This window comes from Muscardinus avellanarius (assembly GCF_963383645.1).
Source record: "Muscardinus avellanarius genome assembly, chromosome: 18".
Taxonomy (NCBI): Eukaryota; Metazoa; Chordata; class Mammalia; order Rodentia; family Gliridae; genus Muscardinus; species Muscardinus avellanarius.
In genome coordinates, this window is record NC_137804.1 from 40594573 (window position 1) to 40620947 (window position 26375).

Sequence of the window (26375 nt, forward strand, 5' to 3'; positions counted from 1 at the left end):
TGCTTCCAAATAAAATATAAAATAGGTCTGAGAGTGTAGCTTGGAGGTACAGTGCCTCTGGGTTCCATCCCCTGGTACCGAAAAATAAATAAATAAATAAATAATAAAATAGGGCTAGGGGTATAGTTCCATTCCAAGGTAGAATGCCCCTGGGTTCAATCTCTAGTACCTCACATATAATTATAATTAATTTTTTTAATTAAATAGGGCTGGGCTTGGTGATGCATGCTTGTAATTCCAGTACTTGGGAGGCTGATACAGGAGGATCACAGGTTCTCTGCCAGCCTCAACTATTTAGTGAGGCCCCCCCACAACTTAGTGAGGCCCTGTTTTATTTATTTTTATATTATTATTATTATTATTATTATTATTATTATTATTATTATTATTATTTTGGTGGTACTGGGGTCCCTGGAAGCCCTTCTACCTTTGGGCTACACTCCCAAACCTATTTTTATTTTTTTTATTTATTTGGAAACAGGGTTTCTTAAGTCAGCGAGGCTAACTACAAACCTGAACCTGCGCGATCCTTCGGTCTCCACCTCCCAAATGCTGGGATTACAAGCGTGCGCCACCACGCCAGGTCTGTTTTAAATTAATGAGTAAGGCCGGGCGTGGTGGTGCACGCTTGTAATCCCAACATTCGGGAGACTGAGACCGGAGGATCGCGGGCAGAAGACAACCTCAGCTACTTAGTGAGGCCCTTTACAACTCAGTGAGGCCCGGTTTCAAAATAAAGAATAAAAAATAGGGCAGGGGGTGTAACTCAGAGGTCAAATGCCCCTGGGTTCCATCCCCAGACCCGCAAAAATAAATAAATAAATAAATAAATAAATAAATAAATAATAAATTAATTAATGAGTAAAAAACAGGGCTGGCTGTGTAGCTCAGAGGTAGAAAGCCCCTGGGTTCAACCCCCAGAACCACAAAAAATAAACAGGGCTCGTGTATAGCTTAGAGGTACAACGCTCCTGAGTTCAATCCCCAGTACCAGACACACACTTAAAAAAATAAATAAATAAAATAAAATCGCAAAACAACAACCCCCCCCCCAAAAAAAAACCCTAGTAATGATTCCAATGGTAGGATTAAAAAGGGCTTGGCACCAGCCCCTCCCCGCGCCCCGCCCTCGAGTGACGTCACTGGCCCCGCCCTGCGGGGCGCCACGCGCATGCGCGGTCCGGCCTCGGGCGGGGGCGGGGCGCGCCGCGGCTGCGACTCCCAACATGGCGCACGCTGGCGGCGGCGGCGGCGGCGGCGGCGGCGGCCCCGCGGGCCGGGGTCTGGGCAGCGCTCGGTGGGGTCGCTCCGGCTCCGCGGGCCACGAGAAGCTGCCGGTGCACGTGAGTGGCGCCCCGCGTCCCCCGCGACCCCGGCCCGGCGGCCCCGGCCTCTCCCCTGCGCACCCCGACCCTCGGCCCTCGAGGCCCGGGACCCCCGCCCGCCTCCCCGCGCCACCCCGGCCCGTCAGAACCGGCCCCTCCCCGCAGGTCGAGGACGCCCTCACCTACCTGGACCAGGTGAAGATCCGCTTCGGGAGCGACCCTGCCACCTACAACGGCTTCCTGGAGATCATGAAGGAGTTCAAGAGCCAGAGGTACCGCAGCCGCCCAGCCGAGCCCCCGGGCGGGACCCCTGCCGCCCCGGCCCCCGCAGGTGTCGGACCCCCCTGCAGCCTCCGCTCCTCGTAGTAAAGGAAAGCGGGAATGGGTGGCACCCATCCCGAGCTGATGTGGGGATTCCTGGAAGGAGCGCGAGGAATGGGGGAGGCGGGGAGGTGAGTCGCGCACAGCAGAGCGCGATCCTATCTTTTTTTAAAATTAATTTAAAATTTTTTCTTGTAGTACTAAGAGGTTGAACCCACGGACCTTCTACCTCGGAGCTACACCCCCAGCTGTTTTTATTTTTATTTATTTTGGTACAGGAGGTTGAACCCAGTGTTAATCCACCAGCGAGCTACCTATTCTCAGTCCTATTTTTTTTTTTTTAGTCTTGAAAACAGGGTCTAGTAGCTGAGGGAGGTAACTGTTACCTCTCAGCAACTTTAGCAAAACCCTGTTTCAAAATAAAAAACAAGGTCTGGGGTAGAACACCTAGGGGCTTGATCACCAGTAGAAAAGGGGCAGGAGCCGGGCACGCTGGCGCACACTTATAATCCCAGTACTTGACAATTGCAGGTTCGAGGCCAGTTTCCGTTACTTAAGCCCTCTGCGACTTAGTGAGACCCTGTTTCAAAATAAAGAATAAAAATTAACTGTTGAGGGACCTCACAGTTGCCAGAGCTGGCCTTGAACCTGCAGTCCTGTCTTGGCCTCCCCAATACTGGGATGTTCCACCACACCTGGTGAAATTTTTAATTTCAAGTAAGTCTTGATCAGAAAAAGATTTGAGGGAATTGTTTTGATTTGTTTTGCTTTGGGGAGCACTGCATTGAAATGTTTTATATCTTTTTTTTTTTTTTTTTTTTTTTTCTGGTACTGGGGATTGAGCCCAGGGGCATTGTACCTCCAAGCTACACCCCAGCCCTAATTTTTATTCTTTATTTTGAAACAGGGTCTCACTAAGTCGCAGAGGACTTAAGTAACGGAAACTGGCCTCGAACCTGCAATTGTCAAGTACTGGGATTATAAGTGTGCGCCAGCGTGCCTGGCTCCTGCCCCTTTTCTACTGGTGTTATCAAGCCCCTAGGTGTTCTACCCCAGACCTTGTTTTTTATTTTGAAACAGGGTTTTGCTAAAGTTGCTGAGAGACTTGCTAATTTGCTGAGGCTGGCCTAGAACCTGCCATCCTCCTGTCTAGGCCTCCTACGTACTGGTACGATAGGAGTATGCCACCATGCCCAGCTAAAATGTTACTTATCCTGATTGTGGCTTTTTGGCACAGTCTCCACCTTCAATCTTGTTCCCAAAGTGTCTTTTGGCTCCCCCTAAACTCAGGGCTACGTGGGAGTAAGTGGCATAAAGTGCTTAGTAAGGGGCCTGGCCTGAACAAACCGTTGAAATACAGAAGCTGCTCTGCAGAGCAAGAAATCAGAAGGGCTGGCGGTAGATAAGGTGCTTCAGGATCATGCCCTTGTTTTGTAGGATGGCCACAGGGGCCTGGAGCGGATATACTCACCATAATGGCAGGGATGGAGCTAGATTGCAAACCCTGAGACTCTTAGTGTTTTATTTTGTTTTGTTTTTGTATCTTGTAGTACTGGGGATTGAACCCAGGGATACTCCACCACTGAGCTATACCCTCAGCCTTTTTTATTTTTATTTTTTATTTTTTGGTACTAGAGGTTGAACCCAGGGGTGTTCTACCTCCAAGCTACATCCCAAGCCCTATTTTACTTTTTTATTTTGAAACAGGGTCTCAGTTGCTAAGATTCTCACTAAATTGCTGCAGCTGGCCTTGAACATGTAATCTTTCTGTCTCAGGCTCCCAAGTGCTAGGGTTACATGCCTGGCCTTTTTTTATTTTTTATTTTGAGATGGGCTCTCACTAAGTTGCCCAAGCGGGCCTGGAACTTACAATCCTCCTGCATTAGATTCCAGAGTCTCTGGGATAACATGTATGGACTTAGATTCTTACAGGCCATATTCCTGCCACATTGCTGTCCCCTCTTAAGAAGTGTGGCGGGACCATCCTGGTTTCCCTCCACAAATTCAAGGTGCTGAGGCCTGGGTGATGACAGCCAGAACAGAGGGAGCCCCCCAAACTTACTGACGTCCCACACTTGCAGGACCCTCGGTACTTATGCACCACAGTCAGTTTCTCAGATCAGAAATGTGTTTGTTTATCCCTAATTCATACAAAATGAGAGAATCTATCCTGGAATTTAGAGGACTCTTTGGCTTCCTGCTGTTTCCTGGACTCCTGGACTTAGATCCAAGTTAACGTGCTTGGAGTCTTTTGGGGAGCTGTGCCGTGTAGGTATTCTTTGGGTCTCACCAAGGGGGCACAAGGAGTCCAGGCCCTTAGGAAACAGATGGCTGTCTGCAGATGCCACCACGCGATGACATTTTAGGCAGTGTTGCTGGTGTGGCTTGTAGCACAGCGGTGTGGAGGGCATCGGGAATGCCTCGCTTCCCCTCTGCCTGCTGAGACCCTCTGCCCACTCAGCTTTTTCTTTCTTCCAGCATCGATACGCCCGGAGTCATCAGACGCGTCTCTCAGCTCTTCCATGAGCACCCTGACCTCATTGTGGGGTTTAACGCCTTCCTTCCCCTCGGATACAGAATAGACATTCCCAAGAACGGCAAGCTAAACATACAGTCGCCTCTGACGAGCCAGGTATGCTGGGCAGGGCTGGTTCTGATGGTCTGGGATCTGATGTCGTTGCCAGAGGTCTGTGTGAGGTCCATGCTTTCTCTAGAGGTGCTGATTGCTTCTAGTTGGGAATCAAAATAGATCCGAACACACAGGAGGCTGGAATTAATGTGTTTGGAAGGTTTAAGTAAAGAGGTCAAGGGTGTAGTCCAGTGACAGAGTATGTACCTAGAAAATGCGAGGCCGTGGGGTCTGTTCCTATTTCCACACACACTGGAGTGGGAGTTAGGGAGGCAGCCTCCTGACACAGAATTTTATGTAAAGTGAAAAGACACATTAACCAGGTATGGTGGCACACACCTGTGATCCCAGAACCTGGGAAGCTGAGACAGGACCACAGGTTCAAGCCCAGCCTCAGCCACTTAACAAGACCTTGTTTCAAAATAAAAAATAAAATAGGCTAAGGGTGTAGCTCAAAGGTAGAATTCCCCAGGGTCAGTCTCTAGTACCAAAAAGTAAATAGCCACAGCAGCCATCGGTAAGGGCTTGGCTTGCGGCTGTCCCCAGGAGCACACCAGGCCGGCTTACCCTCAAGCACGGTCATCTGCTTGTCTCCCTCTGTTGGCGCCAGTCTCTCTCGGTGCCACCAAAAAAGTATAGTATGTGTTGATGGACAGCTGTGACATCGCGTGCTTTCTTAATTGCTCAGAGCCCTTGGCCTGGCTCAGGCTTCCATGCCGTCCTTCTTGGGTGACAGGTCTAGCTCTTCTGGCCCTGCAGTTGTTCTTGCTAGAGTTCACCAGACTCTTTGAGAAAGAGAGAGCTCGTTTTTGTTTTGTTTTTTGTTTTTGTTTTTTTGGTTTGGGGTACTGGAGATTGAACCCAGAGGCATTCTGCCCTGAGCTACACCCCAAGCCTAATTTTATTTCTTATTTGGAAACAATCTCACTAGGTTACTGAGAGCCTTGCTGAGCTTCTGGGGCTAGCTTTTAACCTGTGATCCTCCTGTCTCCGCCTCCCAAGGACTGGGTTCACAAGCGTGCTCCACCACGCCCAGCCGAGAGCCCGTTTGAGCTTAACTTGTGTAAGTTAACAGTGTCTTCTCTGTCCATGTTTGCCTTTTAGGTTATGAGTCTTCCCGGGGGCAGGAGGCTGCTCAGTGAGTTGTCAGGTGTTAGGCAGTGTCTCTGGCCTCCTCCCACCAGACCATCACCCAGATGAGTCAGCCAGGCAGTGCATGCCGCTCCTGGGGGCAGAGTCACCCTGATTGCACACCTGTGGTCCAAGGGAGCCAGTCCTTCCCTCCTCCAGTGCCTGTCCCAGGAGTCATAGCAGAGAATGTAAAAATGTATCTTTGAGAGAGGAGATGGTGGCATGGGATGGATTGGGCACTTGGAATTGGGAAGGGAACAAGGAGAGGCGAGGTGGCAGTGACCGGTCCTGCTCTGAGGGTGGCTTCCCTGTGAATTCCGATCTTTCGCTGCGCAGCCAGCCCCATGGTCATGTTGTCTCAGGAAAGCATCTCAGTTCCAAAGAGCATTGAAAGTCTGTGGCTGTCAAATTCCAAAGAGCTTCTGGTTCACATTTGCAGGTGAGGATCCAGGGTAGGGCTCGTGCCTCCAGACCACCAAAGCCCTGGCAGGATTAAACTCGGGAACAGCCCCAGCTAGAGAGAAACCAGGCTGATCTGCAGCAGCAAGACCTGTGGGAGCATTTTGCAGCATCTGACCACAGTGTAGCTGAAACACTGCAATAAATTCTGCGTGCATCACCCTACCTGGCTCTCTAGGAAGGAGTGGGGCGGGGAGATGTGGCTTGGATGCTGCATGTGGAAATTGCCTTCCTGCTGTCCCTGCCCACGGGGGACCCCAGTCTCTAGGCTGAGTCTTTACAGATGCCACACTGTGCACATGTTCAGCATCGGGTCTTCCTGAAACCGGGGAGGGGCTCCTGCTGCTCGCGAGCTCTCTGGAGGGCTGTGACAGACAGTGAAGCAGAGGCCATCTTGCCCCGCCGTGGGTGGCTCGGGAAGGGTTCCGCAGGCACTGTCCTGAGTAGCTGCAGAACAGAGCTCTGGAGTCGCCTCTGGGAGCTCGTGCCCTGCAGGGTTCCCAGGCCCACTTGGTTTTAGTGGACAGCCTCGGGCTATCGAGAGCTGGGCCCCACTTCTCAGAAGTCCAGGCCATTACCTTCTTGGCCTTGTAAGAGGTACACACAGGACATTCTCCTAGCCCCCGGCCTCAGGGAGCCCAGAACATCCGGAAACCTTACAGGTTCCCCTGCACAGATGCCCCAGGGACTTTTTTCTTTGGATTAGTTTTTCTAGCTTAATTGTTAGAAACAACAGCTCTTCTTGTGTTTTTTTGTTTGCTTTATTTTTCATGAAGCTTGCCAACCAGGGATGAGGAAGAGGCAGCCCATGGGCACTGGGGGGACAGCCAGGAGTGTCCCTCTGAGGGAAGCTGTGGTGGGTGCATCTCCCCCAGGACCTGTGGTTGTAGCTCAGAGTTTAAAATGCCCTGGGTTCAATCCCTGGTACCACCACCCCCCCCCAAAAAAAAAATACACCATTTGAGGTGGATGGGTTTTATTGTGTCTGTGGTACTTGGGAGGCTGAGATAGGAAGGTTTCAGGTTCAAGACCAGCCTCAGCAACATAGACTCTCAAGAACCTGGCAAGACCCTGTTCCCAAGTAAAAAATTAAAAGCTGGGGGTATAGCTAGGAGGTAGAACGCCCCTGGTTTCAATCCCCAGTACTACCAAAAAAAAGTATAATCTGGTAGATTTTCGTATAGTCACAACATTGGGCCACCGTTACCACTAATTCCAGAACACTTACGTCTTCCTCCAACACAAAGCCTGTACTTCCTCATTTCCCCCTCGCCCCAGGCAGCCCCAGCCTGCTTTCTGCCTCCGGGTGGCCTCTGTGGGACAGCGCTCCTCCACACGGCCGCGCTGCGCGGCTCTGCGCTCGGCTCACCCGCGGTGTGCACGGATGCTGCCTGCGCCCAGCTCACCCGCGGTATGGCGCGGATGCTGCCCATATCTCCAGTGGCGTATTGTTCTCCACGCGATGCATTTTGTTCATCTGATGCACGCTTTGATTGTTGCCGCCTTTTGGTTACTGTGAATTCTGCTGCTGTGAATATTTGTGTATAAGGATTTATCCCAAGTCCCCAGTTCTTTTTCTGTTTTGTTTTGAGGGTTGCTGAAGATTGAACCCAGGGCGAAGCCACACTCCATGCCCTTGCTGAGGCTGGTCTCGAACCTGCGGTCCTCCTGTCCCAGCCTTTCGAGTATTGGGATTACAGGCGTGTGCCACCACACCCGGCTCTGTTTGCTTTTCGTTTTTTCCTTCACTTTTTATTGTTATGTTATAATCGTGTAGTAGTGGCCTGTTTTTAATTCTTTGGGGTACGTCCCGGCATTGCTGGGTTCTAGGGCAGTTCTGCATTAAATGTGTTGAGGAAGTGCCAGCTGCCCCCAGCCCCTCTGTCGCTGTCTGGCTCCCTTGCTGAGCCTGGTCTAGAGCGGTGGCTCTTTATCTTACTGTGGGCCTGGGATGCCTTCAGGGTAGGTGGGAGCTCCCAGTGAGCCCCTCTCTGGAGCAGCCACACCCTGCGTGGCCCCTGGCTCTGTCCCCGCCTGCCCAGCTGTGGCCAGGAAAGAACTCAGTGCCCACACAGGCAGCGGCTGCGCACACCAGGTCCCAGAACATTAGGAGTCGCCACAGCTCCCGGTCCCAGGCGGCTGCCTCTGCAGCTCGGGCCTCCTAGAACTGTCTGTACCCACTGTGTGGGCGCCGGTGGAAATACCCCATTCATCTGTTGGAGCCTTGGTACCAGTGCCTCAGAGCGTGGCTATACAGCCTATTTCACTCCCTCTTTGACCCCAGTCACATCAGATTTAACCAACCATCAGCTGAAAATACTCAGGAGGAAAAAAAAAAGTGCACTGTGCTAATCACACACAGATTTATTTTCTCCCTGGTGCTGGGACTGGAGCCCAGGGCCTTGTGCATGTTAGGAAAGCACTAACCACTGGGCTCACCCAGCCCCAGACCCTTTATACTGTCATGGCCCTAAACCTGCGGTGTGGCGTTTGTATCCTGGTAGGTATTCGAGTTACCTAGAGGTGGTTTAAAGTCCCTGGAGGGTGGTTGTGGGTTCTATGCAAGTGCTTCTCTCTTCCTCAGAAGGGCTCTGAGTGTTGGTGGATTTGGACACCTGAGGGGAGCCTTGCCTCATCCCCTGCAGTTACCAAAGGATGGCGGGATTCAGACACAGGGCCTCGGACAAGATCGCTGCGATCATTAGGGTGGCCCTAAGTAAATCTGACCCGTACCCTTATAAGAAGAGTTCGGCATATGCTTCTAATCCCGGCACTTGGGAAGCTGGGACAGGAGGATCAGTTTCAAGGACAGCCTCAGAAACTTAGCAAGACTATGTTTCAAAGTAAAAAATAAAATATGGCTGACTCAGACAGGCGTGGTGGTGCACACATGAAATCCCAGCACTTGGGAGGCTGAGACAGGAGGATCACACAGGTTCGAAGCCAGCCTCAGCTACTCAGTGACGCTCTCAGCAACTTAGACCCTGTTTCCCAAAAAAACATAAAATGGGTCTGGGAGTATAGCCTGGAGGTAGAAAAGCCCCTGGGTTCCACTCCTAGTACCACAAAAAAAAAAGGCTGACTGGCATAGAGCTCAGAGGTAGAATGCCCCTGGATTCAACCTCTAGTAACACACACACACACACACACACACACACACACACACTACACACACAGATGAGTTCAGGACAGACATAAACTGAAGAAAGACTGTGCAAGGGTGGTCACCAGGGAAGCCAAACCTTTTGACCTCAGCCTTGAACTCTACCTCTAGAACAACCAGGAAACTACATTTGTTGTTCAGACCACAAGGTCTGTGTGCTGTCAGGGCGGCCGGAGCTGGCGCGCCTGCCCAATGGGGTGCGGACTGCAGAGGTGCCGTTGCAGGGGCTGCCCGACCGTCCTGTCCAGCTGGTCCCCAGGCCAAGAGTTGGTGCTGGGGGTAGTGTCCAGTCCTCACGGCAGTAGAAGTGGTGAGCGGGTCCTCCTGTTCTTTCTAGATACCACCCTGCACTGGGGACACAAGTGCACCAACGGTAAAGTTTATCACATGTAGGCAGGTGCTAAGTGCTATGGAGAAAGAGCAAAAGAAGGTTTCTGCATCATTTTGCTTTGATGAAAGATGATGTTTCAGCTGGGCATGGTAGTCACACCTATAATCCTGGTACTTGGGAGGCTGATACAGGAGAATTGCTGGTTCTTGGCCAGCCTCAGCTACTTAGTAAGAACCTGTTTCAAAAACCCGGGTGTGGTGGTGCACGCTTGTAATCCCAGCATTTGGGATACTAAGACAGGAGGATCCCGGTTTGAGGACAGCTTCAGCTACTTAGCGAGGCCCTTTGCAACTCAGTGAGACCCTGTTTCAAAATAAAGAAAAAAAAAAATAGGGCTGAGGGTGTAGCTCAGAGGTAGAATGCCCCTGGGTTCCATCCCCAGTACCACAAGAAAATAATAAATAAAAATAAAATTTAAAAACAGTAGGGCTGAGGGTATATCTTGGAGGTAGAACACTCCTGGGTCTGGGTTCAATCTCCCATGCCACTAAAAAGAAAAGAAAGATGTGTCCAAAAGCTTCTCTGAGAACTTGCTCTCTGAGCCAGCACCCCAGCCAGGCTGGAGGGATCCTGGCCTGTGTGCCAGGGCTGAGCAGGGTAATTCTTCATTAGAAACATAAAATTTCCCTCATGTGCCACCATGAATCAGGATTCTGTATGTACTGGAGAGACATATTTGGTGTGTGTGTGTGTGTGTGTTCCTGGGGATTAAACCGGGGTGGGGGGCTCTACTTTCAAGCTACACCGCAGCCCTTTTGTGGGGGGAGTGAGTACTGGGGTTGGAACCCAGGGGCCTTCCACCTCTGGGCTATACCCCCAGTGCCATTTTATTTTTAAAGTAACAACTTAGGTCTCACCACTAAGTTTCTGAGAGCCTCACTAAATTGCTGAGGCTGGCTGCAAACCCGAGTGAGATCCTCTTGTCTTAGCCTCCCAAGTACTGGGATCACAGGCGTGCACCACCATGCCCAGCTTTATTTTTATTTTGAAATAGGGTCTCACTAAGTTGTGGAACATCTGCTAAATTGCTGCGGCTGGCTTCAAGAACCTGTAATCCTCCAGTCCGCCTCCCCCAAGTACCGGGATTACAGGGGAGCGCCACCTTGCCCAGCTCATTGTCTGTTTTTATCTGTAGCAACAGAAAAGTGAACAGATAAAAGATGTACTTGAGGAATGAACAAAGCCATCCTTTTCTCAAGCTACTGGTCACTGGCTCCCCACATCCCAAGTCCTGGGACTCCCCAAGGAAGCCAGAGCCCCCGGGTCTCACCTCGCACGTCTGACTTTCCCGCTGCTGGCAACAGAAGGCAGGCTCCCACCTGAAACCAGCCTCCAGCAGGCTGGGAAGGCGGGGGAGGCTTCCTTCACACACAGCCCGAGCTTGGCTCTGCAAAGATTAAACAGCCCTGTTTTGTAAATTGCCATGCATGCCAGTTTTGCAAATTGTACAGGGCTTGTTGAACTTGCATGTTCCTAAGCAGATCTGGGAGGTGGGGGTGAGTCGGTGAGGCTCCCTGGAGACTCGCAGAGCAGCCCCCAGTGAAGAGCCATTGGCAGGCTGTGGGTGAGCCCGCCCTGCTGCTCACACCAGGCCCCTCTGCAGCGATAAAAAACACAGCTCGTAACATTTCGTAATCCCAGCACTTAGGAGGTTGAGACAGGAGGGTCACAGGTTTGCGGCCAGCCTCAGCTACTTAGTGAAGCCCTAGTGAGACTCTGTTTCAAAATAATAAAAATAGGGCTGGAGTGTGGCTCTAGGTTCAATCCCCAGTACTGCCCAAAAAAACCCAGCGCCTGGCTGAAAGCGGGGTTTTGGCTGCTCTTGTGTGGCGCGTGGCCAGGCCCAGGGTTTGCAGTCTGTCCCCGGTGTCCCTCTGGTGATGATTCAGTATCGTGCCCTTGTCAGGAGAATTCCCACCACCACGGAGACTGTGCAGAGGACTTCAAGCAACAGATGCCATGCAAGGAGGACCGGCCGCAGGTGCCCCTGGAGTCGGACTCCGTGGAGTTCAACAATGCCATCAGCTATGTAAACAAGATCAAGACCCGCTTCCTGGACCACCCGGAAATCTACAGGTCATTCTTAGAGATACTTCACACTTACCAGGTAAAAGCCACAGCCGCTTGATGTGCATTTTCTGGTCTGACTTCCCATGAGAGTCTGCTTAGCTGTTTTTTCTCTTTTTGCATGCATGTGTGTGCGCGTGCGCGCATGCATGTGTGTTTTTTTTTACTGGGGATAGAATCCCCAGGGCGGTTTATCTCTGAGCTACACCCCCAGCCTGACTCTATTTTTTATTTTGAAATGGTCTCACTAAGTTACTGAGGCTGGCTTTGAACCTGCGATCCTGCTTCAGTCTCCCAAGTACTGGGATTACAGGTGTGTGCCACCATTTTTGTTTTTGAGGCGATCCACTGGGCTGCCCAGGCTGGCCTTGAACTCCCCGGATGGAGGTCTTCCTGCCTTGGGGCCATGTTTCTAAAGGCCTCAGGTCTGCAGCCAGCCCTGCCTTCCCACGCCCCCCCCCCTTGTCATTCTAAGCTGTAGCTTAGCTGCCCCTTCAGCAGCTCAGGGCTTGGTGCCATTGAGCCAGCAGGTCCCTCACTCCTCACCCCCTTCCTGTCAGCCCCAGCTCACTCTTCCCCGGCCTCCTGCACAGTCAGGCTCGTGCCTGCCTCGTTTCTTTGCTCGGACACTTGGTGTAACCCCCCACGTGCCCTCTCTCATCCCGGCCGAGCCCCATCCATGCTCTCAACAGACTTCAGGGGCAGGCACCCAGCCTGGCATCCACCGGTCTGTCCCTGCACCCGGGTGCCTCGGTCCTTGCCTCAAGTTTCCTCTTTCCCTTCCCCTTCCTGGTACCCGTAGAAGGAGCAGCTGCACACGAAGGGCCGGCCATTTCGGGGCATGTCTGAGGAGGAGGTCTTCACCGAGGTAGCCAACCTGTTCCGTGGCCAGGAGGACCTGCTCTCTGAGTTTGGACAGTTCCTGCCCGAGGCCAAGCGGTCCCTGGTGAGTGCAGGGTGCCAGGCCACAGAGAGGGGTGGCCCAACCCCATCATCCCCCAGGACACGCTGGTGACCCAGAGCTGTGCGTGCAGGCGTTCCACAGCACAGAATACTCGACTTGTCCCTTCCAGCAGGAACAGCTTCTTAGCACATTTTCCCTCGGGGATGAGGGGCTCAAGTGTGGGGCCTGGATGCCCTGCCTCCTGGGCCCGCCCTCCAGGCCGCCACCCTACCTGCACGAGGCCTATGGGGACCTGCAGGAGGGGTGGGTCACCTCTCCCTCGGCGGTGGGGCGCTGAGCTGCAGGGCGCGTGGAGGGTGGCTGAGGTGCTTCAGTGGCCCTGGATGAGGAAGGTCCTCGGATGGGGGTGCTGAGACCACACCTGGCTGCCCCGCACCAACTGTGACCAGGGCTGCCTTCTCCCTTCCTCCTTTATCTTTATGAACATAGGCTTTAAAAGAAATGGAGTTGAAATTCATGTAACGGAAAACTCATCATTAAGGTTCACGGTTTCAGCAGCATTTAGTCTTTTCACACGTTGTGCAGCCACTGCCTCTGTTCAGAACGTTTTCCTGACAGGCGGGAACCGTGCCCCCCTAGCTGTCGCTCCCCACCCTGCAGCCCCGCAGCTGCTGCTCTGCCTCGCTCTCTGGATTGCCGGTTCTGGACATTTTCTAGACAGGGAACGCACACTGTCGCTCGGTGCCACACTGTCTCGGTCCTTCCGTGCTGTAGCGTGAGCGGCGCTCTGTTCCTTCTGATGGCTGAATAATAACGTCCTGCTGCATGGGTGGGCCACATTTTGTTCCTTTAATCTGATGTACATTGGGGGTTTTCCACCTTTTTGCTATCGGGAATTGGGCTGCTGCAAACAATTGTGTAATATTGATTTGAACACCTGATTCCAGTTCTTTTGGACATCTAGAGTGGAATTGCTGGATCATACAGTAATCCATAACTTTTATTTTTTCTTTTTGTGGTACTGGGGATGGAGCCCAGGGGCATTCTACATCCAGGCTACGCCCCCAGCTCTATTTTTTATTCTTTATTTTGAAACTGAGTTGCAGAGGGCCTCACAAAGTAGCCAAGGCTGGCCAGGAACCTGCAATCCTGTCTCAGCATCTCAAATGCTGGGGCCCATTTAAAAGGACGCCCTACCTCTTTTCCACAGCGCCTGCACCATTTTGCATTCCCACTAGAAAGCTCCAGTTTCTTCACATCTCACTAGCACTTGCCATTCTCCATGTTTTGTTTTGTTTTATAGCTATTGCAGCTGGGCGTGGTGGCGCACACTTGTAATCCCCGCGCTTGGGAGGCGGAGACAGGAGGATGGCACAGGTTCGAAGCCAGCCTCAGCTACTTAGTGAGGCTCTCAGCAACTTACTGAGACTTTGTTTCCAAATAAAGTATAAAATAGGTCTGGGAGTGTAGCCCGGAGGTAGAAAAGCCCCTGGGTTCCACCCCCAGTATCAAAAAAAAAATTTTAAATGAATAAAAAATAAATATAGCTATTGCAGCCAGCATGGAGTTGTATCATGTGACTTTGACTGCATTTCCCCGATGACTAATTTTGTCCAGCATCCTTTGATGTGACTTTGTATATCTTCTTTGGAGAAATGTCTGTTCAAGTCTTTAAGTCTGTCTTTGTGCCGGGCATGGTGGCACACTTGTCATCCCAGCATTTGGGAGGCTGAGACAGGAGGATCCGGGTTCATGGCCAGCCTCAGCTACATAGTGAGGCCCTTTGCAACCCAGACCCTGTTTCAAAATAAGGAATTTTAAAAAAAATAGGGCTGTGGGTGTAGCTCGGAAGTAGAATGCCCCTGGGTTCCATCCCCAGTACTGTAAAAATAAATAAATAAAAATAAATCTTTGTTGCTAAGTTGTAAGAGTTCTTGATAGATTAGTGTGCACGTGTGTGAGAGAGCGGGGTCCTGGGAGATTGGATCCAGGGGTAGTCTACTACTGAGCTGCATCCCAGCTCTTTTTTTTTTTTTTTTTTTTTTTTGGTTTAAACAGGATCTTGTTCATTTGCTGAGAATCTCACTAAGTGGCTGAGGCTGTCCTTGAACCTGCCATCTCCCAAGTACTGGCGTTACAGGCGTGAGCCACCACTTCAGCATGTTGTTCTTTTAACGTCAACTCTAAGAAACCATTTCCAAAGTGAGGTCATAAAGATTTGCCCTTGGCCAGGCATGGGGACATATTCTTATAATCCTAGTACTTGGGAGGCCAAGACAGAAGGATTGCAGGTTCACAACCAGCCTCAGCTACTTAGTGAAGCCCTCCACAATTTAGTGAGGCCCTGTTTCGAATAAAGAATAAAAAAGGCTGGGATGTAGCTGGGAGGTAAAACGCCCCTGGGTTCAATACCCAGGACTGCCAAAAAAAAAAAAAAAAAAAAAAAAAAGAATTGCCCTTGTGCTTTTTCAGTAATTTTAAAGTTTTAGCTCTTATTTTTAGGCCATTTATCTATTTTGAGTTTAATTTTGTATATGCTATGAGGGTAGGGGTCCAGCCTCATTGTATTGTGTGTAGAAATCGGGTTGTCTCTGCACCATTTGTTGCAGAAACTGTTATTTCACCATTTATGGCCCTGGCACCTTATTAAAGGCGTGTGACTGCTTCCGGCGGGCTTGTTTCTGAGGCCTTGCTTCTCATCCATTGGTCCATGTGTCTGTCCCTGTGCCGGTCCCACACTGTTTTGGTCACTGTAGCTTCGTAATAAGGTTGAACGCAGAACTTGTGCGTCCTCCAGCTTTGTTCTTCTTTTCAGGATTATGTTGACATCCAGGGTCCCCTGCAGGGCACACGGATGTGGAGCTCTGCCTTCGCATGTGTGTGAACGAGGCCCTCGAGGTCGTGCTGGGGCTGCCCGGGGTCTGCAGCCATCGGGAGCGCGGCTGTCGGCCGTCCAGAGGTCGTCCCTCATTCTCTAGGCCAGTTTGTAGCTCGGTGGCTGAGGAGTCCTGCACCTCCGTGTTGAACTTGCTCCTAGGCGCCTTTCTGACGCATCATAAATGAGATTGTTTTCTTCCTTTCGGGATTGTACATCGCCAGCGGTAGAAGCACCACCGATTGGCCTTTGTTGCTCCTGCGTCTGCGCCTTTGCTGAGCGTTTTGACTCGCTTTAGTCACTTTTGTACACCCTAGGATTCTTTGTATCTGATAATGTCATCTGTGAACACACCTAGTTTTCCTTCCTCCTTCCTTTCCAGTGTGGACGCCTTTGGTTTCCTTTTTCTTCATTTTCTTCCCACTCATCAGAGACCGCCCTGACTTGTGTTTGGGGTCCATGTGTCTGCGCAGAGCGGAGAGTCTCGCCCTCCATGTGCCGGCTCAGCCCCAGGTCACAGGCTCGGGCTCCGGCCCAGCCGCCTCCCGCTCTGAGAGCCGCATCTGCCCTCACCACTCGGGGCTTGCCTTCAGTCTCATTATCTTGGGTCCAGGCTGTAACTGGGCCCTGGCCTCTGCTGAGCACCCGTGCCTGTGTGGAAGCAGTTATGTGTGTCGTCCTGGCCCTACCCGGCCATCACTGATGTTGGAGTGGTCAGGAGGGTGAGGAGAGAGTGACCCCGGGGCCTCCGGGCAGGCCTGGCCGAGTCTTGGGGCGGCTTCTGCTGCCCAGGAGGCAAAGGAGCTGGGGTGCCCTTTCTCGATGCCAGCCTTGAAGGACACAGTGGGTAAGGCTGCTCGAGCCGGGCTCTCGGTCGCACACCTGGCTCCTCTGTCCTGTCATTTCTGTGCACAGGATCCTGCGAGTCCCTTGCTCAAGCCCCACCCTCCTCATCCAGGAAGCAGCGATGTCGGTGCTCCCTGGGGTGAGCGGAGTGAGCCTCGGGGAGAAGCCAGCTGGCCAGCAGGGCCTCAGCGCCCGACTGGTCACAGGGTGGTCTGAGCGTCACTTGCACTGGGTACAGGCGGGACCCTCCTGCTGGTCACGGCCGTCCGCCCAGCAGATTTCAGTAACTGGAACCTGGGGGGTTAGTGGTGCGGGCAGCCGATGTCCATGAGTCCGTTTGGTGTAACTCTTCAGAGCTGCCAGGCTGGCCGGCCTCAAAGGAGGGTCTGCTGGAGACTGGCCCTCTGCGCTGTGACCCTTGTGCCCCTGGTGGACACGAATGGCATGACCAGGTTGGTCTCTTATTTCATAGAGGAAATAAGCAGTTCCCTCTGAAACGTGCCTGTGCAGGCTGGACGGAGTTCTGCACGCCTGTAATCCCAGTGCTAGGGAGGCTGAGACAGGAGGCTCACAGGTGTGAGGGTAGCCTTAGAAACTTAGCAAGTTATAGCTTAGAGATAGCTTAAGTGTCCTTCCAGAAATTTCCTCTCTCTATTCAATCAAATGCTTATCCCTTTCCAAAACATAACAGATGGCCAGGTGTGGTGGCCAAGTCTGCAATCCCAGTGCTTGGGAGGCCGAGACAGGAGGATTGTAGATTGGAGGACAGCCTCTGCAATTAGACTTTCATCAGCCTGGAGAGACCTTGTTTCAAAATTTACACACACACACACACACACACACACAGATGGCATCCCATGGGTCTATCCCGTGGGTTTGGGGTTTTTGCCTTTGTGTTCTTCTTTGCATGTAATAGTCCGGGACCTCCACTTGGCAGCACAGCGCCCACTCGTCGTGACGTGTCGCCTTCGCCCTGCCCTAGCTTTGAGCCGGCAGCGCCTCCTTCATGAGGCGTCTCTGCATCTGGCTCGTGGCACCTCAGACAGGGTGTGGCCCCTCCTGCCCTGCCCAGGTCCTGCAAGAAGGCTGCGGTCCGTCTGTCTTCCCCTGCCCACTGAGCTTCATGGAACAGTGCTGCGGGGCGAACCCTGAGCAGATTGCTCCGCAGTCACCTTTGTGAACACTTTGAGCTCCCTGCAGGTGCGGGCTCCGGCTGAGCCCCCGGCCATGGAGCCGGGAGTTGGGCCCAAGCCGTCCTGCCTCCGAAGTCTCCCCTTGCCCCAAGATGTGTGCGTGTCACCGCACACAGTAGCTGTCCGGGCCGGGCTGCGAGCCCATGCTGCCCGCCCCCGCTAGGCCACTCCTTGCAGCCAGGATTCCGCGCCAGCACGTGCGCGCGCCCCACCCTGCACTGCCGGGGCGCGCGCACGTGCGATGAGGACCCACGCAGGAGGTCCAGGTTTGGTGGCTCCTGTGCCAGGTGTCTCTTTCCTGAGCCCCTGGCCCTCCCCTCCTGGCATCCAGAGCCCCTCCTGCCTGTGGGACGATCTGACAGTTCAGGAGCATGAGTCTCTCCGCAGAGATCGTGCGCACCCATTTGTACGCAGAGCCCTGGCTTGGGGCAGACGGCAGCCAGGCCGCAGCCCAGCCGCACAGTGCCATAGGCCAGCGGAGACCGCTCACGCGCCGTGTCCTCAGTTCACAGGTGGCGGGCCGTGTGAAATGAACAGCGTGCAGAAGAACGGACACGACAAGAGCCTGGAACACAGCAAAAAGCGCTCCCGGCCCTCGCTCCTGCGCCCCGTGTCTGCGCCCACCAAGGTAACCTCGCCACGCGCATCCCGCCCTGCGGGGTCAGTCTAGGGGAGGTGGCCATTCTCCCTTTCTCCCGCCTCGTGAGTGGCTGAAGGAGGACGAGGAGCATCACTCCAGCCAGGGCTGGAGGGGGTGGGCGCGCCCCTCAGTCACTCCTCACCGCCCTGACTCAGTCAGGCTCAGGGCTGCCATGCACAGCCGTAGAGCTTGGGTGCCGCACCGCTGAGAAGCAGGGTGGCTGGCGTGCTGGGCACGGGCTCGCCTGTAACCCCAGGACTTGGGAGGGTGAGGAAGGAGGACCGCAGGTTCTCAAGGGCAGCCTCAGCAAGTAGTGAGACTCTCACCAACCTAGTGAGGCCCTGTTTCAAAATAAAATATTTTTTAGAAAGGGCCGAAGCTGGCTGGGCGTGGTGGCGCACACTTGTAATCTCTGCACTTGGGAGGCGGAGACAGGAGGATTGCACAGATTCGAAGTCAGCCACGCCGGCTTAAGAGACCCTGTTTCCAAATAAAAAGTATAAAGTAGGTCTGGGAGTGTAGCCTGGAGGTAGAAGGGCTTCCAGGAACCCCAGCACCACCACCAAAATAAAGAAACAAACGAAGGAAGGAAGGGAGGGCAGGTGGGCTAAAGCTGGGTGTGGTGGCGCACACTTGTAATCCCAGCATTTGGGAAGCTGAGACTGGAGGATCATGGCTCATGGACAGCCTCAGCTACTTACTCTGGCCTCCGCAACTCAGTGAGAGACTGTTTCAAACAATAAAGAATAAGGCTGGGCGTGGTGGTGCACACCTGTAATCCCCGCACTTGGGAGGCTGAGACGGAGGATCGCAAGCTTTGAAGCCAGCCTCAGCTACTTAGTGAGGCCTTCTGCAACTTAGTGAGGCCGTTTCCAAATAAAACAGAAAATAGGTCTGGAAGTGTAGCTCAAAGGTAGAGAGCCTCTGGGTTTCATGCCCAACACCACCAAAAAAAATTTTTTTAATGAAAAAATAAGGAATAAAAAATAAGGCTGGGGAGCTGGGCATGGTGGCACATACTTGTAATCCCAGCATTTGGGAGGCTGAAACCAGAGGATCACAGTTCATGGGCAACCTCAGCTACTTAGCGAGGCCCTCTGCAACTTAGTGAGACCCTGTTTCAAAATAAAGAATAAAAATAGGGCAGGGGGTGTGGCTTGGAGGTCAAATGCCCCTGGGTTCCATCCCCAAACCCACCAAAAAAATAAATAAAATAGGGCTTGGGGTATAGCTCGGGGGTAGGATGCCCCTGGGTTCCATCCCCAGCTGCAAACAGTAAGTAAAAAGGGCCAGGTATAGCACAGAAGTAGGATGTCCCTGGGTTCAGTCCCCAATACAAAAAAAAAAAGTGGCTGAGCTGCTGCCCCCATGACAGTTACCTAATTTCATCATTCTTGTCCATTTACTAGTTTCTACTCAAAAGAATTTGATCACTGTTGCTATTAAGCATCCCAGTACAGACTCCAGTTTATAATCTCTTGCCCGTCGCTGTTTCCCTTGATGCCCACGCGCTCGCTTTGGGCAGTGGGGCCTCTGCAGGCCAGCTCCTGTGTCCTCCTGACACACCCCCATTCTTCTCCAGCACACTCGTGCCCTTCAGACCCCCAAGGTCAGTGCTGCCCAGCATTCAGTCCAGCTTGCAGACGAGTATCTCCGTGAAGGTTAACCCTGACTGCTCCACGACCCTCCCAGCGCCATGCTGCCCGTCTGTTAGGCTCTAACCACAGAACACCGGAGCGGTGTCTAGTGTTGGTGTGTCCAGGCCAGGCGCCCCTTTCGACTCTGTGAGGCTGTCCGTCATCAAAAGCCCTGCTCTGGAGATTCAGATCCTGGACTAGGCGCGGTGTTGCTGTGGCTGCAGCACCCTAAGCAAACCGGCCCCTCCCTCAGGCGCTGGCCCTGAAGGTGCTGTAGGAGCTGTCTACGGGCCACCCATCGCCTCACTGAGCTCAAGTTAGCACTGCTGTCACTCGTGACCGTGAGGGACAGAGGACCGTGCACGGGCTGTAAGAGCACTAACCACACAGGGCTTCTCTCCACAGAAGAAGATGAAACTCCGCGGTACCAAAGACCTGTCCATTGCCGCCGTGGGGAAGTACGGGACCCTGCAGGAGTTCTCCTTCTTTGATAAGGTGAGGGTGGCTCCTGGCCTGTGCTCACCACGGGGGCGTGCGGGCCCCCTGGAGTGTATGGCGTGGCGGGCAGGAAAACCAGGGCTCAGGGACGTTCTCTGGCACCCTACCAGTAGGGTCTCCTCATCGGGGTGGTTCTGGGCTCCGGTAGGTCGGGTGGCCACGTGCACATGCAGACGCAGCCGCGCCCCACGCCGCATGCTGCCCCTGCTGCCGTTCACCCTCAGCCTGCAGCCGCTTCCTTCCTGTCGGGCTGCCGGTGCCGAGGAGCCGGGTTCCCAGTGGCCTGGACGCTCTTCCCGCAGGTGCGCAGGGTGCTCAAGAGCCAGGAGGTGTACGAGAACTTCCTGCGCTGCATCGCCCTCTTCAACCAAGAGCTCGTGTCTGGGTCCGAACTCCTGCAGCTCGTCAGCCCGTTCCTGGGGTGAGCCACTCACTGCAGGGCCTGGGGGCTGTGGATCCACCTTGGTTCTGAAATAGGGTGCATGCTTTCTCTGGTTTTACTTTTTGTTGAAGTTGTTATCAAGCTTATTGTAGATATGCGCACACTTGTGCCAAGAGCGTGGCTCTGGCGGCCTGCAGTCTCGGGGAGCGGCCGTGCTCCGCAGGGCTCAGCGTGTTGGGTGCAGCCCGTGTTTCCAGGCAGCGATGCCCCTGCGCCCCGTGGTTTCCCAGACACCACCGTCACAACCGAGGGCCTTCCTCACCACGGAGCATTGTGAAGCAACACTAGACGGTCTCGATGTGAAGCCACTGCTGTACCCCGAGGGTCTTTGTGTTGGCCTTACCTGCTCATACCCACATCTCTCCTGCTCCCCAGTCCTGGGCCCTTTCACTCACCTGTTCTCCAAGTCTAAAAAATATTTAGTGTCGCTCTGTGTTGCCCAGGCTGGCCTTGAACTCTTGGGCTCCGGCCACCCGAGGACCGCCTCGGCCTTCCGAGTCACCAGATCACAGGTGCAGGCCCGCCCTGGTTGCCATCCCTAAAGTTAGCTGCCGCACACAGTACAAGCTTCCAAGGTGGGCTTTTTTTCTTCAAACCCAACATAATTCCTGGACATTCAAATTAACACTTTAAAAAATTCTCACAATCCGAGATCACACCTCTGCTCCCACGGAGAGAGGCCGTCAGCGAGATGGGGGAGGAGCGGCTTCCAGCACTAGGGCCAACAGTTAGGCCCATGGGGCACGTGTGCCTGCCCCAGAGAGTCTCAGAATCAGCTGGGCCGAGCATGGCTTCCCACCCTCCAGGCCTGCCGCACATGGAGGGGCCGACCCCTCGGCCTGCGCCTCGCTTTGCTCATTGTGCAGGGGTGCAGGGTTTCTAGAGAGCTCCGAGTTGGTTGTGCATGGGCACCCCTTAAATAGCGTCTTCCAAAAACATTTCTTCTGTCAGAAGGAAAATGTGTCACAAATTGTATCTAGATAAGCTATCAGAATAATATGAAATATGTGAATATAAAAATTTAAGTAAAGAAAGTGTTAAGCTAGATGCGTGGCCGCACCTGTGAGGCAGAAGGACTGCGGAGTTTGAGACCAGCCTGAGCCACATACCATGCCCTAGCCAGAAAGCCCTGGGTTTCAGGCAGGGCAGAATGCCTTGATGTGAACATGTTCCACGTTCCTCTGAAGCCGGCGTCCTTCCAGTGGAAACGGCTCCACCCCCCACTCTGGGCTGTGCTCCTGAGTACTGATGGAGCCGTGGCCACTTGCAAAAGACAGTGGAGGGAAAAGGCACCTAGCACTGGGGCTCCCTGGGGCACCTGCGGAGGTTCAGGCTCAGCCACACAAGCTCGAGAAGGGATGCCGTGCTGCGGTGGCTGCAGCGGGAAGGTCCCCGGGCTGCGGTTACGACCACAGCGTGGCAGCAGAGGGGCACGTGGCCAGCCCTGGGTCCAAGGCACACCCTGCCTCCCCCCTTCTCTGTGGGCCTGTTTTTACGCTGGGCCAGTGGCCAGAGTGCCCTCTCCTGGGCTCACCGGGGTTACAGTAGAAGCACAGGGTGGAGGTGTGCGGGCTGGAGCAAGTGCAGAATTGGCGGGGTCACCTGCTGGGTTTCAATGTCCCGGCAGTGGGGGAAGACTGAGGTGGGCCTGGGTGCGCATGGCGCAGGCCCCATTGCCTGCTCAGGGCTCAGCACCCCTCTGTGATGTCGGCATCCTCCTCACTGCACCTCCTCCCCGCATTGCACCTGCCATGGTTTATCCGTGATCGCCGGCCAGGGTGTTCACAGGCTGCCGCGGCAGCACCAAATCACCAGGGGGCCGCTGGCAGGTCATGCGAGACCACCAGCCAGCAAAGCTGCACCTTCTCGGTTGGGCGTGATAGTTGAACAGAACTCTGGGCATCGTTGAGGTCAGCTGTAGGAAAATCCTCCTGCACCCACCAGCCACTATTCACGGTTATCTGAGAACTTCCACGAACACTCCATGCGGGGCAAGGTCTCCCCAGCTGAGGCGGGCTGTAGCTCAGGGTCCAGCAGGCTTGTGGAAGAGTCGCAGGGTCCCTGTGGAAACGACTGAGCTGGACTCTTGTCCTGCAGAAGCAGTGTAGGCCGGGGTTAGAAGTGAATGTCACTGTGTACCAATAAAACTTTACTTACAAAAGCAGGAGGTGGCGGGTAGGCTGGCCGCAGGAGGTTGGTCCCTGGCCTAATTCCTGACCTTTTCCACCCAAGGACAGTCTCTGACCCTAGGCTCCGGCCTCCTGGAACCCTGGCTTCTGTCCCGTTAGATCATTGTCTTGTCCTCCCAGACCTCAAAGCAGCAGTGGTGGGGGTCAATGGGAGAGGCCCCCAGGAGCACCCAGACATGGAAGGCTGGGGTTGCAAAGAGGAAAGCCCTTGCCAGCAGAGTGGCCAGTGCACAGAGATAGCCAGGGAGTCCCCGGGTGCCGTAGTGAGGGGAGCTGGATGAGGTCTGTGCGCGCCTGAGGTCGGCGAGGGCCCAGGGGCGTGGGGCGAGGGCCAGGCTCTCCAGCACTGAGTCCTGACCATCTCTGGCCTCAGCTGTCCATGTGAGGCCATCCCCAATCTCTGCTTTCAGAAGGCCTCGGGGATACCAGCTTAAGTACGGTCCATTTTTATCTTTGAAGGAAATTTCCAGAGCTCTTCGCACAGTTCAAGTCCTTCCTGGGAGTAAAAGAACTGTCATTCGCACCGCCCATGAGTGACAGATCCGGGGATGGGATCAGCCGGGAAATTGACTATGCATCTTGCAAGCGGATCGGATCCAGCTACCGGGCACTCCCCAAAACCTACCAGCAGCCACGGTGCAGCGGGAGGACAGCCATCTGCAAGGAGGTAGCGATCCTGGGCCAAGGTCAGCTTGACAGGGCGGCCCAGGCCTCTCAAACACACCATGTCCCAGCCACAGTGGAGACCATGCACTCGGCCCGAGGTGTGGGATAGCAGGTGGCTCTGGGATGTGCCCCACATTCCGCAGGAGCGGAGGGGACATTTCCTTCTTACCCTAGGGTGGTTTGGGCAGGACACAGTGTGGGTTGATGTCAGGGGCTCTCCCTTAAATATACTTATTGCTGCCAGGTTCCTGCGCTGTCCCCAGGTCTCTGGCCTCATTGTGATTTAATGTGAGCCTTGGACACTTGCCCGAGGTTCTTTGCAGACGATTGCTGCAGCTCCAGAATTCAGGAGTACCTGCTGGGTTCTAGGTTCTTCATAGTCCAGGATCTAGCCCATTGCCTGTGTTTGTGGGTAATGTTTTATTGGTACACGACCATGCCCGTTTATGGACACGTTGCCCATGGCTCCTTCCTCAGGACAGAGACCCCAGCGGTCCTCAAAATCTGAAATATCATCAGGCCCTTTACACAGAAAGTTGCTGACCCCCCAAAACAGTTATAAAGTGTTCCTTTAACCAAAGTCCTGTTTTCCCTTAAAATGACTCTAAAATCCTTTTTACTGTTTGCACAGTTCAGTGGTAGCCTGTAAGGTCAGGGTAATGTTTCGCACCTCCGTGCCCTCTGCGGCAGCTGCAGGGTTAACTCGCGGCCTCCCGTGCAGGTTTTGAATGACACCTGGGTCTCCTTCCCCTCCTGGTCAGAGGACTCCACCTTCGTCAGCTCCAAGAAGACGCCGTATGAAGAGCAGCTGCACCGCTGCGAGGACGAGCGATTCGAGGTGCGTGTGCCAGGCCGAGTCTCCACCTCCTCTGCTGCCTGCCACTCCCTCATGCCCTCTCCAGTAGCACCACGGAGGCCGCGCCCTCGTCCTTCACACCCAGTCTCCGGCGAGGAGTGGAGTGCATGCCCCAGTTCATTTTCCACTGCAGTCACATTTCTGCAGGCAGCGTCCTTCATAATGCACAGAAGCTTACTGGCTCATGGGTATAGGCCAAGGAGTCCAGTATGGAGGTATCAGCCTTTGGTGAGGGTTCTGCAGTGTCACGTGGCAGAAGGGAAGCAGGGCCGAGCTGGCCTTGTATGGCAAGCCCTCCTGCGTCACTCCACCCAGGAGGGGAGGGCGGGCGCTGCTCCTCACCCCGTGGCGTCCCACCACCACACACTGTTATACTGGAGTTAGCTTTCAGAATGGGTTTGGGAGGGACATTCAGACAGCAGAAATGACGTGTGCACATACACGTGAGTGGATGTACGTTGTGCGTATGCAGTGTTCTTGCCTGTGAACGTGCCTAGGCCCTGAACACTTCCAGTCCTGCCTGGATCCCTCGTGCTGCCCAAACTTGGACCACGCCTGCCTGCTTCCCATCCCCGCCCGTCCCTAACCCCTGGCACCCGCTCACCTGTCATTTCAAACGTTATCTGAATGGGATCACAGTGTGCCACCGCAGCCCTGGTGTGCACGTGGCCCGTGGCTTTGTGTTGCTGAGTAACAAGGCATCATGCCCGTCCATCTCTGCTGCAATTAGCTGAGCTCGCCTGTCCTCTTCAGGGCCACAGCTCCTGGCTCCTGGACCCCTCCCAGAAGCCTCCGAGTCCTTGCCAGCTGATACCTTCCCTCCTTGTTCTCCATAGTTAGACGTCGTCCTGGAGACCAACCTGGCCACGATCCGGGTGCTGGAGAGTGTGCAAAAGAAGCTGTCGCGCATGGCGCCAGAGGACCAGGAGAAGTTCCGGCTCGATGACTCCCTGGGCGGCACATCCGAGGTGATCCAGCGCCGCGCCATCCACCGCATCTATGGCGACAAGGCCCCCGAGATCATTGAGAGCCTCAAGAAGAACCCCGTCACTGCCGTCCCTGTCGTCCTGAAAAGGTGCCGTGGGCTTCCCACACTCCTCCCTGGGCAGGGACCCCTTGTGCAGCTTGTCGGCAGGTTCATCCCATGCCAGCGCCCTGGGACGGCATGGTTCATATGGTCACACCTAGACCTCCCTATGCCAGGGTACCAGAATCTCCGGATGCTCAAGTCCCTTACGTTATCAAACAGCATAGCAGGTGGGTGTGGTGGTGCACTCCTGTATCCCCAGTTCTCGCGAGGCTGAGACTGGCGGGTCACAGGTTCAAAGCTAGCCTCAGCAACTTAAGCCCTCTGTGACTTAGTGAGATCCTTTTCAAATAGAAAATAGAAGCCAAGTGTGCTGGCACGTGCCTGTAATCCCAGTACTTGGGAGGCTGAGATGGGAGGATTGGAGGTTCAAGGGCAGCCTCAGCAGTGGTGAGATTCTCAGCAACCTAGTAAGATCCTGTTTTAAAACAAAACAAAAAGGTCTGGGGATATATAGCTCAGAGGTAGAATGCTGAGTGCAATGCCCAGTACAAAAAAATAGGATTAGGAATGCAGCCCCAGGTTCAATCCCCAGTACCTAAAAAGCAAGCAAGAGCATAGCACATCCATAGAACTTACACAGCCTGCCCTGGACTGTAGACCATCTTTAGGTGTGCCTGACACAGTGTACGCGCTGTGTACAGAGTTGTTACACCAAATAATTCAAGAACTGGGACCTGACATGATGCAGATACTGTGGGCAGAGTTGTTACACTGTGTAGTTCATAGACTGGAGGTCCCACACAGTGTAAACCTCTGTATACAGTTGTACTGTGTCATTTAGGAAATCAGCTTAAGAAAAAAAGTTTGTATGTATTCAATTAGGGGCACAGATTTTTTTCCTTCAAATATATACAGCCGCCATTGGTTGAGTCTGCAGGTACAGGTACAGGACCTGCCAGTGCGGACAGCTGGCGGTGACCATGTCAAGCACAGGTGGCTGCTCTGTGGCACAGCCTGCTTCTGCAGCAGTGTGCCTTGAACACCGCCCCTTGCCAGCCAGAGTTCTGCTGTGGCCACTCAGGCAGGCGCGGCCCTGGGTTCTAGAGCAGTCGG

The 26375-nt window shown here is 53.8% G+C and overlaps 1 protein-coding gene across 2 annotated transcripts in view; it reads left to right on the forward strand.

The window, feature by feature from the left end:
• Nucleotides 1-1226: 1226 nt before the first annotated feature.
• The window catches only part of SIN3B (SIN3 transcription regulator family member B), a gene marked incomplete at both ends in the record, with an annotated part of 32498 nt that continues 7349 nt past the window's right edge, over nucleotides 1227-26375 (forward strand). Inside the window, 11 exons of one of the 2 annotated variants that reach the window (XM_080715817.1) lie at nucleotides 1227-1343; nucleotides 1491-1597; nucleotides 4125-4278; nucleotides 11326-11526; nucleotides 12289-12432; nucleotides 17810-17932; nucleotides 19936-20076; nucleotides 20382-20500; nucleotides 23170-23377; nucleotides 24098-24214; nucleotides 25069-25307. In XM_080715817.1, the coding sequence (XP_080571943.1) occupies nucleotides 1227-1343; nucleotides 1491-1597; nucleotides 4125-4278; nucleotides 11326-11526; nucleotides 12289-12432; nucleotides 17810-17932; nucleotides 19936-20076; nucleotides 20382-20500; nucleotides 23170-23377; nucleotides 24098-24214; nucleotides 25069-25307 (1670 nt within the window). The remainder of the gene's footprint in view (nucleotides 1344-1490; nucleotides 1598-4124; nucleotides 4279-11325; nucleotides 11527-12288; nucleotides 12433-17809; nucleotides 17933-19935; nucleotides 20077-20381; nucleotides 20501-23169; nucleotides 23378-24097; nucleotides 24215-25068; nucleotides 25308-26375) is intronic. The other variant, XM_080715818.1, reaches the window with a different exon arrangement.